This window comes from Atractosteus spatula, chromosome 2 (assembly GCF_055471065.1).
Source record: "Atractosteus spatula isolate fAtrSpa1 chromosome 2, fAtrSpa1.hap1, whole genome shotgun sequence".
Classification (NCBI taxonomy): domain Eukaryota; kingdom Metazoa; phylum Chordata; class Actinopteri; order Semionotiformes; family Lepisosteidae; genus Atractosteus; species Atractosteus spatula.
In genome coordinates, this window is record NC_142707.1 from 30,835,974 (window position 1) to 30,858,472 (window position 22,499).

General features: G+C 35.2%; 1 protein-coding gene across 1 annotated transcript in view; it reads left to right on the forward strand.

The window, feature by feature from the left end:
* Positions 1-22,499, forward strand: part of ahi1 (Abelson helper integration site 1) — a 97,393-nt gene that overhangs the window by 44,140 nt on the left and 30,754 nt on the right. The window contains exon 21 of the mRNA XM_088932562.1: positions 7,003-7,120. Within this exon, the coding sequence (XP_088788688.1) occupies positions 7,003-7,120 (118 nt within the window). The remainder of the gene's footprint in view (positions 1-7,002; positions 7,121-22,499) is intronic.

Here is a 22,499-nt window from a genome sequence, read left to right on the forward strand (position 1 = left end):
AGTGTGCATTTGTCTAACAATAAATAAAAATGTGTACAGTATTTGGCTCAGAATAAAAACAAAAAATAAATAAGAAAATATTCCCCACTCAGCCCAGTAGAGGGTGGTCCCACTTCCCTTGATGACAAGGGTTAAATACACCACAGAAATAAAATGCACATGGCTTACTATCAGTGTCAACTAGATGACAGCCTTCTGTGTTTCCTTGTTTACTGATGACATGTTTGCTTATGCAAGGGTTATAAATGTTTAAAGTTGTTCTGTTGTAAAGTGTCAGTACTGGTTTAAGATGGTAAATATCATTCCCCTCCCAGGTAAACTCTTATTTGAGAGGCATTTTTAGAAATATTTTCGGCTTTTGTATTTTGGGTTATTTGGCAAATAAAACTAAACCTGAGGATGAGTGAGAATGTTAACCAGCTTAAGAACCATGGCAGATTTTGGGGCAGAGGGGTTCGAGAGTCTATTTCTTCCCATTTTGAAATAATAAAAGAAGTGTGCGGCTCCTCTTAAACAACCAACTTGTTTTCAAGCCTTTGTGTTCACCCAATTTAGTGAATATGAAAAGAAAAAGTAGATAATATGGAATTATCCTCTATACTTGTTTAAAACTGGCTTTTTGATATTTCTTATTTGCCGCCTGTGCAGTGTACAATGTGGTAATCTTTCAAAAAATAATAAGAATGACTATTTGTTTCCTTCCCCTTAAAACAAATATAATATACATTTTTCTGGTACTGTTGTTTGAATGAGTTTCCTGTGCTGGTTTATGAACATTCTATACTTAAGGAAACAAGGATGTTTTACATGCATCTTTATCTAGGACCTTTCAAAAGACACCTCAGCCATGGATTTCTAGTGAATGGAAAATTACAAAGGTGTCCTTAAAAACTGTGGTGAATTTAAATCTATGTAGTTAATCTGCTTATTTAAATCTGTGGAAACAGCAGTGAAGAGTTAAACTTCAAGATTCCAAAAGACAAATTATTAAAGGGGGTAATCAGATTGAGTTTAGAAAAACTGTGTCTTGCTCAACTAACTTTTTTTGACGTCTTTGAGGATCAATATCAAAAGTTAATGAAAAGCTGCAGTTTTCCAAAGTAATACTTGGTTTTGTATTAAGAAGTGGTTAACTGAAAGTGCCACAGAGAGCTGTTTTAGGTACACTAAATTTATATCAATGATCATGATTCAGCTAAAGTTTGTAAACCTGTTAAATTCATGGATGGAATAGAAACTTGGGTTTACAGTTTACAGGCAATTAAAAAGTTAAAGTGTTATATTAAAATACAGTTGAGAAAGTAATTATTAGAAAAATGAAGGATGATGATGATGAAGAGAATACTTTTGTACATTATATCTTTACACACAGGAGGAAATCTACTTTATCCACCATTGTAGTGAAGCACCCACATGGGTGACATATGGCAGCCATTATCCTTTAACAGCTGCACTACACAGCAGATCAGGTAGAGAAAATCAAAACTGCTGCACCAGTTAAAGTAAAAGGAGAACCTGTACAGGTTCAATCTATATTTTAGGATACCAGAATTGAAACCCCTACTCTCTCCAGAAGTGCCACGCTAGTGACAACCAAGGTGTTGCATCTATAGCACAGTAACCCTTGTCACCATACTGTAGTGAATAATATAGTGCAGCATCACTATAACAGTATGTAATAGCAACACTGTTGTATCATTAGGTATACTTCAGAATGTGTACCCCATTGTAATGGTTATGGACAGTGCGCTATAACTTTTTATGCATTATGGTAAAACCTTTATTAGGAGCACAAAATGGAAGGTGTGGATGGACAAGAGTAGAAACATTACAAAAAATTATCTTATGGTATTATAACTTTAACACCAGTTATCTTGTGTGTTCATATTAAAGATCGGTAGTAGTTTTTTTTAATTGTGGTAGAAATCAAGTCACAAAAACATAAAACCAGATGATCCTCTTGATTTTTTTTTGCATGCCTGTACCTATTTATTGCTCATTGACCCATTGATAAAATGCTCTTATTTGCCACCATCCTTTACAACAGTTTGCCACAGTGTGATTCACAGATTTGTATTTGAGTTAAATAACAACAGTTGACCATGTGGGTCCAAAGGAAAGAAAAACAGGAACTCTCAAGTGGGAAGAAATAAACATAATCCCGAACATTTTCTGCATAGTCTAGTCATGGTCATCTGAGTGAAGTAGTGAAGTATCTTGGATCCTGGAGCAAACGCAAAGCACACATGGTTAGAAGTTTCTTTGAACTCATTTACAGGTGTTTCCTACTCCTTCTGACTGATCGTTTTCTGTCTCTGCCCCTTCTCCTAGTGGAGAAGTGCTAGTGTTGAAGCATTGATGAACATCCGTCCCATGGTGTTACTGTTTGTTGTAAAATAGATACATTTACACATGTACCAGCTAAGCAGTCAATTTATTGATTTGCGTTACTCAATGCATGCAACATATATTACACTCGAAATGACAGTAGTTATAATTATCCAAAGATTTGAATAGTTTCCAGATGTGTGTATTTATAGTATTAATACCACAGAAAATAATATATTTCACAATTTTGATCAATTTTAATAAAATATAAATGAGAATTCGTTTAGCTGTTGTGAACCTGTACCTGATTGTGCTTATGAGTCAGTAAATTTAATTTAGTTTGTTTTTTAATTTACTGATTAATTTACATTTAATAAATGTGTTGACTGATCAGAATGTTTATAAGTTGACTATGAAGGTGGTGTATACTGTATATAGATGGAGTCATTTAGCAACCATAGCTTTTTATGGTACTTATTTTTATGGTATTATAAAATTCATCTTTTTGGACTGATTTTATGGTATTTGACAGGCCTTGAAACTTTTATATTGATATTGTTCCTCTGCACCACACATTCAATTAAAGTTTACATAGAGCAGACATGATATATTTACTGCCAATTTGAATGTGGAGAATAGTGCCCGTTCATCGTCGTCATACCGTAGCACTGTGTTGTAGTGAGCTTTACAGATTTAATACTGCTGGTTCAGATACTTTATCACTATAATTTGTTTTTCCTGTGTGAAATTTAATTGAAATTTCAGTATTCATTTCACAGAACAGACCACGTTTTGAGTTGTCTCAAAATAATCCTGATATTCCAATATTAGTAATCTTCTGGAATTCCAAAACCCCCAAATCCAACTTTTACAGCGTGTTTTTCAGGGTTTTTTGCTTCACAATGAAATGTATCCCTTTTTTAATTACAGTAATTGTGAAACACAACAGGTGGAAAGCTGGTAAAATTATTTGTATTGAAATATAAATAGTTTCTCTCGACAAAACCTTTAAAAATTAAGTTTTTAACATCTGAATCAGACTGCAAAACAAGATCTGGAGTGGAATATTAACATTCTGATGTCCTGAAACATACGGCTTCAAAACACCTGCCCCCTGAGTACACAGCATTTTGGCTCAGTAAATACATTATTTTTTGCCATCTGGTTTAAATGGTACCGGCCCAAGACAGGAAAAACAACATCAAATTCCTGAACCTCTGGTTTGTCTGCCTGTAAAAATGAAAGTGAATCTAAATTGTAGATAAACAAGATGCATTAATGCAATTAGATTTTTTTTAAATTCATCATTGCATAGTCACTTTCTGGTTAAATTGCCTTAAGTCCTGGAGGTCATACAGAAATCTGTCTCTCCTTGTTTATTTCTTAGAATCATCAGTACAAAAGGAATACATACTGTGTGAGGTGGCCAGGAGTCTATCACAACCACTCCTGTAAAAATCTGATTGTATTAATAAGGTTCAATCAGTGGCCAGCTAACTGAACAGCTATAATCACAGTTCAGTATGTAATACTTTAAGCTGTTAAAAAAAAGCCTTGAGAATGACTGCAAATTATTTTTGTACATAAGCATTTAATGTAAAATACAAATAAATGGTAAAGGGAAAGAATCCCTTTTCTGCCAGACTTCCTACAGCTAAACAAATTAACACACACAAAAAAAAGAATTTCAGATTCAGAGATACTTATAAAATGTCAGTCCATTTCTGCAGGGTTTTCCATTTCCCCAAGGAGTCTTAAGAGACAATAGATATTCTTTAAATCTGTGTCAATTCAATTCAGTACATGATGCTTATTGTCAAGTCAGGTTCTTTTTCCTGCAAATAATGTAGTTGCAGTGACTCGAGGATTCACAAAGCAGAAAAAGATTGCTTATACTCAAGCTAGAATAATCTTTTTTTTAAAAAAAGTCTTTTTCAGACTTGTTTTCAAAACAAATCACAAACATTAAAGACTTTCAGCCTGAGGCCATCATCAGTGATTGTAAGGTCCATGAACTTCAATAGAAGTTCACTTTATTTAAGTCAAAATTGCTGTCTGATAAGAACAGCAATTATAAATTCTGCAGTAAATAATTAATTCATTGTCAGTAAAATATTTGGGAACAACAAATAATGTGATTTCCCTATTACTTTTTGCGACATTGTTTGCAATGTTCATAAAGACTCCTACCGAGGTAATTTTAATTTAAATCCCCATTTAAGTGACCTTTTCTGCATCTACAAATTTTAAAGCACTTTCTTTCCAAAAAGATCTCTTGCTGTTGGGAAAGCTCCATCCTTGTTAAAGCTTCTTTAAACTTACAAGATAATAGTTTTTAATAAAGTGTTTCTCTATATATGTTTTTGAAAAATTGTAGATTTTAACTTCAGAGGCAAAAGGCAAACAAATATAAAATCTAAAACTGAAAACTCCTTTTTAAAAAGTAAAAAGTTCAATTCCCTACCGCCAGTTAAGTACAGTACGCCTCTGTAGTAGGAATTTTACAGCAGATGGGTCTTGGGTCATAGACTCAGAGATGGCAAGCAAGATGAAAAACAATGTGTTTATGTTCAAAGTGGAGAAAATACAAAACAGGGAAAAAACATCTACCTTATTTAGAGGAATAACTAAACCTTTGTCGATAACATCCACTTCTGACATCGAACTGGGCTGCTGCACTGTTTACTAGCACCACTTTAAGTAAACCTTCCCTTGGTCTAAGTTACTAAGAAACTCCAAACGTTTCACCTTGTCCAAAGCACTGTCAATGAAATTCTCATTCATTCTTGGTTGTTTCTTCCTCTGGTGTAGCACATGTCAAACGTTCTGCTCTGTTCTCTGCTTCCTGTGTTTTAAATTGTCATTAACCGATCCTCTTCCCTTGACATGCCCCTGTTTGCCTCCTCCTACCGCCCTGTGCTTCCTGCTTATCTCAATAAAGAGCTATTATTGAATTATAATTCAATTTTAATAACAACCACATTTTTACCATAAGCAAAATAAATTTTGAACAAGTTACCTTTTTTTAAGTAACTGGTAGTATATTTCTTCAGCTTCTGAAAACTCCTAATGAGTGTTTTGATGGTTTTTTTTACAGTAGTTCTGGTGTCCATAATCCCCATCTTGGACTATGGCAATGTGGATTGGATTGGCCTGTAAAACAGCTTCTGAAAATTTCAATGTCCTGTACTGTTTTAAATTAATTTACACCCTTACAGGTTATTTCACTGTCAATGACTGAAACAGTTTGCAGAGTGATCTAAAATGATCTGTCTTCGTACCTGATGGTGTTTTCAGTTGTATGGCTAAATCATGTCTGCGTGCCACTTGCACTTGTTAGCACTTGTAGTTTTTATTGATCTTTACAGTGCAGTATTCATGCTAGTGTCTTGACCTGTTCTCTACTCAGTTATGTGTTTAAATAACTAGTCATTATTATTATTATTATTATTTATTATTATATGTTTAGAAGACATTCATGCATAATATAATGTCACAAACATTAATGTTTACAAAGGAACAAGTAATAGGTTTATTCCATGCTGAAAAGAGAAAGAAAACACAACGTTTCGGCTGTGGAGCCTTCTTCGGGTGTAAGAAGATGTTTTATGTTTACATGTAAACATAATGTTTATGCTAACTGTGAGCTAACATAAAATGATCAGACTTTGGGCCAGAACAAATGCATATGGGTCAAATTATTTCAGATACTGTGTAAGAAATACATTATTTTATGTTGGTATAGTGTCATGCAAAATACATTTAATATGTACAAAATAATTCAAGACCTATTACTAACACTTTCTCCATTCTATTGTATTTTTTTTCCTGTGTTTGTTTGTTTCTTAGCAACACAAACTAGGACAATCTTATCTGTGCATGAATGTAAATTACTGTCCAAAGCACACAGGAGCACAGGAAAACTGTTGTGCGCTTTAGCTCAAGAGTTTCATTATTCCTGCACATTTTAAAGATTCATATGAATGTCAAATGGAATTAGGCTGTGACCTGTTTATCCTTCTAAGTTGATTCAGTTTGATCATTTGTTTGCATTTTGTAAATATTATATAAATAGTAAAAATTCATTTCTTTAACCTTCAACCTAAACTAACATGGATAAAATTAAACTTAAGGAAATATCTGGAAGAAATGTGATACACAGTAGTATTTCTTATATAAACCTTGTAGCTAAATTACCATTGTAACTTTTAAAGCTGTCTTTGATATGTCACTGATGCTACACACTCTGCATATTGCAGTACATCTTTCTGGACAAATAGAACTAAGAACCCCTGATTAAATCAAGGAGTTTTTTATGTCAGTTACATACTGATATGGATAGAATCTGTGAGCATTAGGGAGGAACAAAGATGTGCATACTCTGATGGAGCTTTTATTTCCATATATTTGTGCCTATTCATTACTCTTTACTTGTCCTTTCTTATTAATGCACTGGACTGTTAAATTTGAGTGTGTTCTTGCACTTCCTGATGGATTTGCAAGGTCTGATGATGCATTCTGTCTGCAGTTATTAGTTTCTTGTTCAGCCAGCAGTTGTGAACTTGGATTGCATGGTCATTTACCAAAAAGCCACTGCTCTTTTCCCCTCGGCTTGCATCAGTATGTGACCCAGGAAATTACGTTCTGTGTTCTTATTTGCCTTCCCTATTGCAGGTCGGCTCAAATCTCTTGCTTCCTGCTCCATCACTGCTCTCGCCACACTCAAAAGTCAGGCTCCCCAGCTCTCTGGGTGCTCAGCTGATTCCACAGCAGTCACTGACCTCACAAAGCCGTGAGTACATTATCTCATTTGCTTATGACTTTAGCCATCCATATGCTTCACCAGCAACAGTGCCTGAACTTGACAGTCATACAGCTTGAGCTAGATATTAATTTCAGGGTAAGGTGTCTGTTTTAAATTCTAAGGGTGCAAAATATTTCTACCTTTTAGTTTGGGTTTGTATGCTGGTGTGTGTTGTCCTTTTATGTAGAAGTAAAAACAGCGTGAATGGAAAAAAAAACTTTTTATTAATGTATGTGTGTGTATTTATATACTTGGCTCAAAAAAGAAACGGGATATGAAAGTATGACGATGTTCTAAGGTGCACTGGGTTGCCTGAAACTATTGTTCATGCGGATGAACAGTTACTACACTGCAAAACATAGAATTTTGAGATGAGGTCTGATTTGACACAAGGTTTTACTGTATGTCCCCAGTTTCAGTCTCTTGACAAATGTACAGTGAATAAAAATAATTTTAATCAGGAGGAGATGAAACACCTGTCAGTATGGAAACATTATTAAAAAAGTGCAACCTGTGTCTTCATGACAGTTCCTCATTATTAGATATTTTACTGTAATTGCCAGTCTGCCCACTGCTTTTGTACACGTCTACTGTCTACATATTTAGAAAGGCTCCAATTCATACTGAATGTAGTAATATATGAAGTAGGTATCATTGACTCACAGTAGTCTGTTTTTGTCTTCACATCACTCATTTTATATTGATCAATTTAATTTGCCAGATATAAAAAAAATCACCTTTGCTGTAGAATATATATTTTGTAAGATTTTGATCTCTCTATATGTATTGTGGACTAACGTCAAAATGTTGCATTGGTAAAACACAAAGTTTGTTTTAATCTGTTTTCACTTGAACATAATTGTTCATTCTTCTGTTCACAAAAGTGTGACATTCAGGTAAAAACTATATACCGTATAACCCTTTTTTTGCATTTGTTTATCTTTACACTGTCATGTTACCTGAATCCATATTCAAGAGAGAATGTATTGTTTTCATGACTAATTAATACAGGTGCTGAGTTAACAATAAACAAAAGAAGTGTGTTATAGCACACTTATATAGTAATATTTCAAAAATAGTTAAACGTGCAAATACAACATTTCCATTAAGATGAAGATGAAGAAAAGATGCATAAAATAAAATGAAAAAAAAGATAATGAACAGTCCAAAAGGGATATACAAAAGCCATTTAAAAATGACAGATACAAAGGAAATGACAAACTCTCACTTGTGACGAGATCAGTGTTTCATAAAAAATTAAGTAGAATAATCTGCAAAATAAAGAGGAACCATGGGGTCATTAACACTAAATAGTGTGAATTTGGTGTTTGCTCTGTGTTGTGACGTTCTCACATACAATATATTGAAATAGTAGCTCTGAATAATGTATTATTCATACATTATTATTATTATTATTATATAACTCTTTGTTATACTATCCTGTACCTCTGTTTTGATCTTGTCTGTGATCTTTTATAATCTTTGTTGCCTTCTTTTCATAATGTTTTAAAATATCACACACATTTTGCAATTGTAAAATGTAAAAAGTAGCACCTTTTAGATCGTAAAATGAAAGCATACAGTAAAATGCAGCTCTAAAGCCGTGCTTGAGAGTCTCATTTAAATTAGGGTGTATTAGCATTCATACTTTTCACACATTATGTTCCATATTCAGGGCCACATTTTGCTAGCGGTGTTTAGAGAGTAACACTAATGTATGGCGCAGAAAGCAAAGGCAAAAATAGTTAACTGTCCTAGCTTAGACTAACTAGAGGTTTCTTAGCAATGGTAGAAAATAATCCTGTCTTTCCTTAACAGATATTATTTGTTCTTTTCAGTTATTTTCTGCAGGCAAACAGATATATTTTCAAAGAGTTGTGGTATGTTCAGTCCAGCATTTTCATTTAAAGAAATTATAACTTATAACATTTTTTCTTATGGATTCTAATATATGACTTTATTATGTCATTGTTTTTAGTTTAAAGTCACAAGGTATGCTTTGGTTACCATAATTTATGTTAGCAGCCATATTCTAAAAATGATGGATCAATGGGTAGAGGATGTGGTGACCCAGAGCTAGCACCTGAAGCAGAGCACAAGGAAGGACCCTATCCTGGATACGGATGCATAATTTATACAATTTAGAGACAGCAGGAGAACCCTGAAAGGCAGCAGTACTTACCACTACACTACTATACCTCCTCTTTCACGTCTCTTTTAGATATCATGCTGACCTGCATGTTTAGGTCATGCTGACCTGGAAAAAACACAAGAGTAGAGTTGTGATATGCATTATTAGCTATAGTAGATGCAGCAGAAAAGCTCCTAGATGAGAAGGTGTTAAATTTAGCTTCTTAACCCAGGTTGTGAAACCATCTACTAGTGAAGATATACTTGTTGATGTTTTCAGGATCTAAGTAAGGTAATAGAAGTGAACTATTTTGGAATTGTAACACTGTTAACCACTGATACTTTAGTCTGAGGCTAGAATTAGTGCTTATGATCTTAGAAAAGCAGACTGTTAAGGAATGAGACAGAGCAGTGAGCTTGGAACTGACAGATTCAGAGCTAATATGATTATACTTAAACATAACATTATCTCAAAACAAAATTATTCCTGAAATTCATGTGTGCAGTTCTATGAAAATATGCCAGTTGGAAGAGAGAGAGATGTGCAGACTGTATAAAGAGTAGAAAGAGTTTTCAAAGGCAGAAAAATAATATAGTAGTCTACATAGACAGCTGAAAATTTTCCAAGAGGGTAGAAAGAGCTATTGCAACAAAGAAAAAATAAAGCATTTTTCAACAGCACTAAAGCAGTACTACAACTATAAAAGCAAATGCCAGTGCGAGATAATAGCCGATAATCTTATCTTTTTCTGTATTATCTGCTATTAATAAAATAATACAGAAAAAAGTGATCTAAAAATAATAAAAATGCTAAATGAGTAATTCACACACTTTTACTCAATAGAAGACATCAATAGCGTGACCCATTAATCAAGAACTTCATCAGTATTGGGTAATTTCAAATACTGTCACTGAGGTTCTACAGGGGCACAATCATGTGTGTATAAGGAAATGAGAAGTGTTATTTACACACCCTTATTTAAGTCAGTTCTCACTAATGATAAGATGGTTTACAAATGTAACATCAAATTAATAAAAAAATAGGACAGCACTTCAATTGCGATACTATACAAAGAGTTTAGCTAGAAATATGTTTATAAACAATGGCATTTTAAAAGTTACGAAAACAGAAAAAAAACAATTCATCAAACAAGCAACAAGGACAGTTGCTAACATTAAAGACTATGACATGAAATGCTTAGTGTCCTAGAAGGTTTTTGATCGGGTTCCTCATAAAATGTAAACCTTCAAACGTTGTAGCAATGGGCATGAATGTACTTTATGCATATGCATCAAGAATTGATGAACTGACAGGAAAGAGTGCATCATCTTAAGGGGTGTAACTTCTGATTGGGCTGAGGTAAGCAGTGGTGGAACCTGTTTAGGCCTGTTGCTTTTCCTGATCTTTATCAACAGTTTAGATTAGGCATCTGGTAAGCAAATAATAATAAGAATGTATGAATAGTTACAAATGAGAGGAGTCCATTTAACCCATCTATCCCATTGGATAGTCAGTGGCTAAATGATCCAGTTATCTTGTCTAATTGTTTATTGAAAGAAACAAGGGTATCGGCTTCAACAGCATGACTGGGTAACGTCTTAAATAATCCCATATAATAGATTCTTGTTTAGTTTGTAAACTATTGAATATTGCACATGGTACTTAAATGGTACTTAAATAGGGGGGTTGGCAAATACATCTTCAGAAAGCAAGGTAATTATATAAAAATTATTGATTTGGCAGAGACATGGCAAAATAAATTTAATTTGCATGCAAGCAGTCCAAGAGGTAAGAAAATAGGCTATGCACATTGCTTGTGTGATTGAGCTGTAAAGGATCCAGGTGTTAATGTAGATTCTTTAATTTTCTCATCAAAACAATATGTAGAAGCTATAAAAAAGCAATCAATGCATGGGTGTGTAGCAAAAATGCAGTTTAAATCAAAGGAAATTATGATCAAGCTTCACAACATGCTACAGTAGTTGTGTTCACCTTTGGTTATGATGCAACACAAAGGAAAAAGTTTCCAAATTTTATTGCTGTCTTAGCGGGCAGTCATGACACTTTCAAATAAAAAAATAAAAATACAATCTACACAATGTAGAAAATTAGAACATCGCTTATTTAAATTAATTATTTAATTTCCTTTTCTACCACATCCTAAACAAGTTAGGTACAAAAGAAGGTTACGTAATTAAGTCCTTCTGTTTCTGTAAGGTATAACAGCTAGATATTGAATATCAAGCCACTACTCACACGGTGATGAGATAAATTCACCATAATGACCAAGGAGGCTTCCAAACAAATCAGAGATAAAGCGGTCAAGAGGCACGGGTGAGGAGCAGGCTACTATACCTGCAGTAGATCAGGTTACTCTTCCACAGTGAGCAGCAGGGCAGGCAGGAGAGGGAGGAGATTGGCTAGAGATGCTGCTGTGAAGTCAGCAATGACTTTCTTCAGTCTGAATTGGTGGTCACTGTTCATTCATTGACAATATCCATGTCCCTACACAAAGCTAACTTGTGTGGTTGATAAGAAAAGAGGCCTTTACTTAAAGTTCATATGAGATTTAACATGACGCCACAGACATGTGGCAGAAGGTTTTATGGTCATTTGAGACAAAAACTGTTTCGAAAAATTGACGTTTTTCAAAGGCATTACTTACAGTGCAGGTCCAACTTGGCACTTACCCCAGTCAGTACTATCACAGCTGTCAAGTTGTTATAGGGATAGTTATCATGTTAAAGGGACTGGGGAGCTTGTGAGGATTGAGGGGGGAACAGATAGTCAAAGTACAGGCACATCCTAGAGGAAAGCCTGCTTGAGTCACCCAAGAGTCTAGAACGGGGTCACAAATTCACACTTTGACAAGAAATTGACCTAAAGCATGAAAAAAAAGCTCATTTGAAAACTAAACTATGCATTATACATTATACTGACCAAGCCTAAAAGCCTCTTGTTTGTAACCTTTCACATGTTGGTTTTGATATTAGCAAGGATGTTTAATTATGATCATCGATATTGTTTGTTGAATATGTAGCTATAACAACCACTTGTTGGGTTTGGCACTCAAAGCTAGATATTCAGTATTTGCTACTCAAGACAGCAAGGCACTTATTTACAGATTACTTAATTGGTATGCTGTATGCACATTCAAGTTTGTCATCCTTTAAAGCTTCTTCATTCTTTTAATTCATGCCTAGGTCCTGTTCAGGAATGGGTCATATTCAATTTTGGTGACTTTCAGTAAAAACTATTTAATGGTACTGTCTTTATGTGGTATTCCAAAAGAATGCACAGACAAACTATGGAAGCAAAAGTATATGCAAAGTAAAAACGTCATCAAATTCATGTATGAATCAATGCAACGTGGCTAACCTCGATCTGAAACCTTGAAAAGTCTCCAGTCAATGTGATATAAAGAATAACATGTCCATAAAAGTTGTGCTTAGAGAATTCTGGAATACACAGTAAGCATCAAAATAAAAATAACATTTTATGTATTGTACAGTATATGCGTTCTTAGAAGAAGTACAGTATGCAGATTTTGAATCTTGATTATGAATGTTTCCAGTGCAATTTTGGTTAATTGATAATTCATGACTCACTGTGATGCATCTATGTGACTTTGTTGCAAAATCACTAAATCTCTTCGTTAGTCAAAGCTGATTGGTGATGATGTGGTATCTCCTGTTAAAAGTCAAGCCTGCTGGAAATCAAAAAATAAAAACGGGAACCGGTGCTATTGGTGTAGGCTGGACTATCGCACTGTTGTTGACCATCCGAAGTGTTCACAAACAGCAGTTTTAAACCTGGTAAGACATTAATGTGAAATGCATCAGTGATTAGAATGGAATAGAACCTGGGAGACTGTGAGCCATAGCACCTTACCAAGTCTTTACAGAACTGTAATGGTTGATCACGACATTTAACTGAAGAGCTGCTGCTTTGCTCACGTCCTGGCCCCTCATTTTCTGACTTTCTACAGGCTCATACCGACGTGACAAACAATTCCAGCAGGACAACACATGCCCTCACTATTCTTATGTAACAGCGTCTTTCTTATGACATGAGAATAAGAGCATAAGAATCATTACAATCATAAAGAACCCCTTCAGTTCATCTGGCCCCATTGGTAGTTAGTAGCTACTTGATCCAAGATACCTTGAAAGAAGCCTGGATATCGACTTGTAAACATGGTAGGGACACTTGTTGCATGCTTCCACATCCCTTTGGGTAAAGAAGTGTCATCTGTTCTCAGTTTTAAATTAACTTTCACTTGCGTTATCTGCTTCATTCTTATTCACTGCACATTCTGAAGAAATGAGATGGTCCCCTGACAGATCGTATCTGTTCAAGATTAAAGGTTCAGTTGAGTTCAGTCTGTCAGTGTAGGACTTTCCCTTAAGCCCCGAGTGTATCTGTTTGATCTTCTCCAGACTGATTCCAGAGCAATATCTTTTTTACAACGTGGTGTTACAAAGTATTCTAAATGAGGTTTTTCAAATGTGTTATACAATTTTAACATAACATCCCTTGATTTAAATTCTACACTTCTAACTATAGTATATCCCCTAACATGATATTTGCCTTTTTATTAGCTTCCCAGCTTTGTCTGCGACATGTACTGTATATGATGTGTTAACATAAACACCTCAGTTTTTGTACTTAAAATGAGTTCAGTCTGTCAGTTTGGGACTTCCCCTTAAACCCTGAGTGCATCATTTTTCAGCATTTGCCATTTTGTATTAATCATTTGTTCTTAGCTATCCTGAATGCAAGACCCTGCACTTAAAACCCTGTCTACGTAAATGTTATCAGTCAGGTATTTACTCAAGTCTTTAATTTTATCTGCATCTTTTTGAAATTCATTTTCTGCTTCCATGGTGTTTTTACAAAGTCCCCCTAATGTTGTATTAGCTGCAAATGTGATTAGTTTACTACCTAAAACAGAATCTATATCATTGATTCTAAATTAAGAACAACAGTGATAGTAGTACAGTTTCCTGTGGTACTTGACCCCAAATCCACACCTGAATAGTCCTGACTGTCTACCATCTAAAAACTGTTGAGAATTAATCTATTATGAAGACCTGTCAAAAGTGAATCAAGAACATAACAAATAGATGTCTTATGTGCTAGACGTCAGCCCCATTAAATATTTTTGATGGACTGGGAAGACGTACTGTACAGTATGACACCTAAGGCTCAGAGACTAGGGTACAGGTTTGACATGTCTGTTCAATAAATGTCATTGCACCTAAGACACTGAGAATGTCATTTTCCTGATATTAAGTTTGTTAATAGTTATAAGCGTTTTCTAATTATGTAAAATTTGGTAAGCTTTTATTTGACTGGAATTTGTCTGTGTTAATATCTTCTTGAAAATAATCATGCAATGGAACCAAAATTCTCAGATACAGTTTATGTGTTTAGAATTTATGTAGTGTAGCTGTTGTTCCTCAGATTAGGTTCTTGTGTTTTTAATAATGTCCATGCTATAACAGATCCATGAGTACCTTATTGTATGTTGTAGTTGGGCAGGCCTAAAAAATCGTTTGGAATATGACCCCTTCAGCCAAAATAAGTAACCCAGTGGATGGAAGGCATAGATGGAAGGCATACTGTACGTACACCCAGTTTTTCAAACTATGAAATTCCAAGAGCTAATTTATAACCATTATAAGTCATATCGTTTGAATTAGATTGATACTGTTACGTTCCCATGCTGTTACTTTTACTGTTCCATGTTTTTTTGTTTTCCGTTAAACTTAGTTTATTATAGAGTAGAAAGATAGCTTGCCAAAGACTTTTCTTTAGCTTTGCCACCCCTTTCTAAAGAGACAGGTTTAAGAGCTAAGATAAGAGTTCACTTTATTGGCCATATACAATTTCTTGTATTAGGAATTTGTTTTTAGCATACCCCAACTTGCTCTCCATGAGACACAAAGACAGGGAGAGAAGCTTGGGGTCAAAGCACAGGGTCAGCCATTTATATGGCACCCTGGAACAGTTAGGGTTAAGGGCCTTGCTAGGGGGCCCAACGGAGTAGGATTCCTCTGCCGGCCGTGGGATACAAACTGGCAACCTTCCAGCCAAAGATGCAGAGCACAGAGCCACTACTCAGTTAGCGGGTAATTAGGTTGTAGAATTAGTTGGGGTTTTTTTATTCACTTACCCCTGTGTTTTTTTTTACTTCCTAGCATTATCAGCTATACTACACATAGTTGTTTGTATTTTCATCCATTAAACCCTGGCTCATATGTTAGTCCCCATTTGCCTCTAGACTGAGCCATATTGGGGATGTAACAATACCAATCGATGTCCATAGCATTGTCTGTGTAGATTAGTTCATGCATTTTCAGGCAGGAACCTTCATGACAGATATTGAACATTACCTTTTGTTTGGTGTCTCTTGTTAGTCACATATTCATTATTGAGTATTTGGACCATTGTTAAAAGAGCTGTGGCCATCCTCTCTACCTGTCCTGCTTTTTTTATTTTCAACTATGAACTCTAAAATACAAACTAGGACCTCTATGTTACATAAAAGCAGGCAATCAAGAAGCTGAAAGAAAAAAAAAAACAGTTGGAGCCATAGTACAGTAGCTGGGCCTTCTAACATCAGCAACTTGAATATACTGAAAATGAAAGAAACCACCGGTATATTAACTAATCAGCCAAGAACAGGTTGGCAAAGTAAACGAATCTCCAGCTGATGACAGAAACATTATCCGACCTGTCAAGGAAAACCCTAAAACAACTGTCAAATTGCCAGCTACCTCCAGATTGCAGAGATGAAGGTATCAAAACCCCCAAAACCTGCAGCAGTGCAGTGTAGCCTTTGCAATTCTGCTGTCCTGCCACATGTCTGCGGTGTCATGAGCATCAAGAGCAGAATAGCCAGATTAGAATTTGCTCAGAAGCCCAACAATGAGTTTGGGCCATTTTGGAACAAAGTTCTATGGAAAAATGGGTTGAACGGTGTTCATGGGATAACCCAAAAATAAAACTTGCATTGTACTTTGACAGGTACTGTACATATTGCTTCAGTGTAAAGCACAAACAACAATCTCAGTACCTTTGGATGGCACTGTATAAAATATCAGTTAATTATGTTAAAATATCACTAAGTTATGTCTAAATCAAATTTATTATCATCAAATTAATGTCCGTTATTGTCATTTATTAGACATTATTATTTAGCCAGCTCATAGATGTTGTGTTGATCTTTTTGATTATTCAGTACTTTAGTTTTGTTTCATGCTTTGGATCCTAAAATCTTGACATAGTGTATTACAACCTCATGAACTGAAACATTCCTGAGAATTTCTAAGGATGAGATGGCTAGGCTAATGCGAAGTAAGGCTGAGTGAGCTTGTTGAAACACGAATTAGCTGACACAAGCTCGCAGAGGTCATGTCTCCCACTTGTCAATAGTTTTATTGTATTCATCCTGAAAAGAACATTTATTTGTCACTTTTTGTTTCTCAATAACATGCATGTTAAAACTTGAGCCATAGAGAGTAATTTGTAGTATTACATGTGGAATGAACATGTGAGCAACCTGAAATTCAGGATTCCATGCAGGACCTTACTGTGAAATCTTCATGCTGCATATCTGGCTAAGACTTTCCCACGAGAAAACCTTTGGCAAAGTTTGAATGATTGCATACCTGGATCCATGGCTGGAAAAGGAGCTGCAGGCTTTTCCTATATTGACATGTTTTGACAGTACCACGAGTGGATACAGGTACATTAATTCTTCTCCTGAAGGTGTTAGAACACTTTTTGTTTCATAATGACATTCCCATACAAAGATCCCTGAATGAATGCCACGTCATTATAACAAGGTCTTATCTTTACTGGGCCCACTTCGATTTGAAGTCAGAGATGTGCTGAGATACTGTGTCGTTATGTATGGTTTCAGGATTAATGATATTTTTGTTGCTAAAAGAAGAAGGTGTTGTCCAGATATTCCCAGTTTCAGCAAAGGAAGTTCATTTATATGCTTTGAACTATTAAAGCCAAATGAGGAAACACATTTCTAAAACAAAGCACACATCGGGAAGTGAAGTGCTTGAAAAGGATAGATGTGGGAACTGTGAAGTTCCTGAATCTGAAAGAAAAGGATAACTCAGGTGCATGTGAACTGTGTTGTGGCAGATGTTGCTATGATTTAAGGTTGAGGGAAGCCCCACCTGTCAGTCTGCATTAGGGTGTGGATGAATCTATGCATTACCATTTCTTGTTAAATGGGATGAATCAATTTGAACTAAACCAGATACGGGTTGTGGCCTAAATCACGAACACCCATCACAGCAGAAAGAAGTGTTTGAAAAGATGCATAAGGACCTTTATGCTACTTTTCTTGCTGTTCCCTTCCATAGTGGACACACAGTAACTTGTGGAAATTGCGTGCAGGTTTATTACCTTTTATGAGATTTTACAATGGGATTGGTTTACTTCCTTTACAGACAGGCCTCTGACCTTCATATAAGGTTACATTGGTTACATGGATATGGAGTTTTGTTCATGATAAATGTGATCAGCCATGTTTTTGCCTTCTTTCCATTCACTCGGAGTGAGGTGACCTCCAGAAGGCAGCCCCAATTCATGTGTGACTCAGGCACCACTGAGAAAGACCTCTCCTTCTGCCACGTGCAAATGTGAAAGTGAATGTGTCACTGGAAATGAGGCAATCCAGTTATGTGCAAATTTATTGCAATTACCACAACATAGGTAATTTATAGAAGAAAGATTCTGCTATATGTGTGCTATTGAATTATTTTGAAATTACCGTATATCCCCTTCCAAATTGTCATGTTTGTTTTCCAATTATTGGTCAGCTTAGCATGAGCTTTTGAGCTGTTGTAAAAATAACAATGCAGTACATATGAACATTTAGCATTTTATTTAAAGACCTACTTCCTGTGCTCAATGCTCTCTTCAAAGATTTTGGTTCGGTTGTGACACATAATGCTGTTTCATACCCCAAAGCTATGTTCTTGACACCCACCAGCCTTGTTAACCTCACCTCTAAAAAGTCCTGTTTTGCAGAGGTTTCCAATAAATTGTAGAACCAGTTTTATCTCTCATGTTCACATGTCACGCAACACAATGTGCTTATTAATAGGATTTTGTGCTAGACTCAACATGTCCAAAGCCCATGTGATTTATCTGCAGGGCCCCATGAGAAAGACAATGCCCCACCTTTCTTGACTCATGCTAGATTTTAAGTTTCTAATGTGATGTCATAATTGTTTTCAGTTCAGTTTTAGTCCTCATAGTTTTAAAGAGTACACTTCCATTTTCTCTGGCTCAGAATAATTCAAATACATGATATTCATGTTTGGCTTTTAAATAAAGATTAGTTTTGAAAGTTATTAAACCAATGTACTTCCTCTCCAGAATTTGCCCATTAATCTGTGATGTCACAAAGGAGAAGACTCAAGATGAACATATCAACAAATTATCAAATATAATATGACACCAGCTCTGATACAGACTTAGAAGTGAGTCACAGGTGTCCTGATGCATAGAAATTGATGAAAGATAAGACAAAAGCAGCGAGGATGGAAACAAAGTTGTACTTCACTTAGATGACATTATAGAGCCATAATGTTGAGCAATATGTGAGTCAAGTGTACAAAAGTGAAAATGTGACCTTCAAAAGCAGAATGCAGTGTGCTTTGAATGAAATATTTATGGACCACTGAGTCCTTCACTTCTGTGGGCTTTATTAGTATGAATGTGCAGTGTTAAAATGAATATGTTTGTCGAAGAAGGCAGAGATAGCTCTATAAATTGTAATCTTTTCCACAGAAACACTGAGAATGTTGTCGTAAGGAGTTTTAAAATAAATCACACTGAAAGGGCAGACTAAGGGAGGAGAAGAGCATTGAAAACTTATTCATTTTCTTTAAAGCGCAAATACAGAGAAACAATAACCATGACAATATTTGACAATGTAACACTGCAAGTGTAATCTTTACTGTAATTTAATAAGATTTGCATTTTCAATTGCAGAGTGGTGGGTAAAAGTGCAGGTTCTGAATTTTGTAACATAATTTTAAAAATTGCAATAGGGAAGACGTTTATTCAAAGATCATTTTTATCATTAATAATGTTTCGGCACTTTTTGAAAATCAGGACTATAACATGTAGCTCCAACCCATTCTTCAAATAACCTAAGAAGCTATCATAACCATAAAATGATATAGTCTTTTAGAAAATGGAAGCCTAAATGGAGAGTGAAATCTATCTTAGTTTTTATGAAAGAGGCTATTATACTCTCATGGTGGTATATGGTCCTTATAAGCTGCAGTGCAGGGCGGAAAATGACAAGGATATTTTCTCAGTCAAGGAATTATAAATTCTTCTTGAGTTTCTCATCTACTGTTTTTTCTTTCTGGTAAAGGATGATTGGCACAGTGGTGTCACAATCCTACCATCTTATAGCACTTTGGTTTGATACCTTGAATATCTCCATAGAGTTTGCATGTCCCCTCCATGTTTTATGGGTTTTTGCTGGATGCTAAAAGTTTCCTTCCATCTCCCAAAGGCATGGTGTTTAGTTTTAATTGGAAATTCTAAATGGTCTGAGCTCCCCAAACTATTTTAATTGCCTTTCCTGAAACATGAGTGGCTCTGCTCTTAAGAGTCACACATGAAGCCAGGGACATGCTAAGGTAGCAGCACATTTACAAAACAATAAACTGAAGATAAGGATAAACTATTTCTACACATTACATAACATAGAGAAATAGTCAGACCAGCTAGAGCTTGTCGTAAATGTACATCAGGAGAGGTTGATAGTGAAAGAACTGACCTAGTGCCCCATGCAGTGCTTCCCCCATCTTTTTAATATTTTCACCCAGTGTGAGTCTTCTTGATTCACATGTATAGTGAGCAATGAATACATTTGTGCAAATAAGTGTCAGCTGTTTTCTAGCTTGTTTGTCAATGATATTTAACAGATCTTTTCTTGTAGTGCATCAAAGTGGGCTGATTTCATTTGCTTAACCCAGTATTTAATGGAAAGGCTAATAGATGTTCAAAATGCTATGTTATGTCAATTCAGGAATGTTCAAATATTGTAACTCAAACTGAACAGATGAATTTGGTATTGTGTTCTTGCAAATAGAATGGAAAAGTAGCTGCATGGTATTTGGATGAGGAATTCCTTGGACTCAGAACAGAAGACCTTCTTGAGAAATTTAAACACCAAATAAATTATTGCAGATTATCATGGGTGGTTCTGGAATAAATCTGGAATTCCTAAAATATATTGAGGCAGATAAGAAGAAGGATGATGCAGAAATTTCAAATCTCATTAACCTGGGCAGCTGTGGCCTCTATATTGTACATAGAAGTCTTACATATGGCAAAAATACAAGCAGGAAGAGCTACAGTACATAGAACACTGTAACAGCTATTCCATGAGACATCAGCTAGATGCAACTACAGAGACTAAGATGACTACACTAAATTAACTAGAAGTATGATATTTCCTCTTATATTTTGTACTCAAAGACACAGATAGAAGATTTGATAGCATGTACGATAGCACTTGAGCTGTCGCTAGCCATAATTCAGTTCATTAGCAACAAGAACATAACTTTGGCATATCAAGAAACAGCTGACCCCTGTTAAAAAACGAAGTTCCTTGCTTTGCTTTCTTTGCTGCAGTTTAAAAAAAGCTACTACAGGTATATCACTACTATATCCTATGGTGAAGTATTTGGTTACACTTAGTCTCCTGTCACACATAATGTCAGAACAGGATGCCACATAAGTGTTTAAAACGTTGCTCCATATTCTTCTCAATGCTAAATTCTAATTTGGGATAGAACGTTTTAGAACTGCTGAGTTTTTGGCATATCCTTCAAGGGTAGAACTGAATTCAGGACATTCTGGGATTCCTTCAAATACCTTTTGTTGCTCTGCAATTTAATACTAATTGAGAATTTAAAATTATTTTTTTTAACAATGTGCATGATTATTTTGTCTTCAGAAGGAAATCATACATGCATGACCAATACAAAGAAACTCCTGCAATACATACAGTAAAAGCAGCCAGAATAAGGTACAGTTATTCTAAGAAAGTAAGAAAAAAAATTTAATTGAAAATGTACAGACATTTCGACAGAAAAGTATTAGTATAATGTAGCAAGAAGATGATAAAATGGCTAAAAGTTCTGAAAAAAACAGGTCGTTACTCTCCTAAACCTAATTAAATACTTTGCAAAGAAAAGGCTACACAGATTTTTGTTTTAGTTATTCACCGTGATTTATTTTTACTAATTAAGCCCATGGCTTTATGTACTGTAAAACTGCTAGAGAGGATAAACTACTTGGTTAATATGCTTCAGTATTACTATGCTTCAAATCAGGGAGGGTGACATTGTTTGAACAATAGCATAAGCCTTCTTGCCTTTCTTTTATGTATGAAGACAGCATCTTTGTTTTGCTCTAATATGTACAGTATGTAAGGTAATGTGGAGCAGTCAGTCAGGGCTAAGGGCTTAGACAAGAACTCTAAGGTTGTGAAACGCCTTGAGAGGAGTCTCCGGAAAAGCTCTATGTAAGTGTAAGGAATTATTATTATTATTATTATTATTATTATTATTATTATTATTATTATTAAATGAAGCACTGCCATTGTACCCTTAAGTTCTTATTAGAGGGTACGAGTCCTTCACTTCTTAAATATTATTATTAAAAAAAGCTTTATTAATATGACTGTGCAGTGTTCGAATGAATACAGTTGTGAGAAAACATTTTTGGACCCCTTGGAATTATGTGGATTTCTGCATGAATGGCTCCTAAAATGTGAGGTGATCTTCATCTAAGTCATAATAATTAATAAAGTCAGTCTTGTTTAGCAAACAACACACACAACATATTTTAATATCTTTATTAAACAAATGGTTTAAACAATCATGGTCATTGATGGAAAAAGTCTGTGAACCTTTAGGACAGTGATTCTCAAACTTTTTCGATGACGGAAACCCTTTTTCTGTCAAAGCTGATGTCGCAGGTCCCCAGCAACCTTTTTTCTTACATTTCAGGATTACCTATGGTAGTGTTCTGCAAAAAGCATTCTAGGACTGCTATTCAAAGGCAATTTAGACAATTATTAAGGAAGAAACTATCGATTGCTTTTGTTTTAATTGTAAGCATTGCATGAGCCCATTGAGTTTATTTCAGTCATTTATGAATCACATGAGGCTA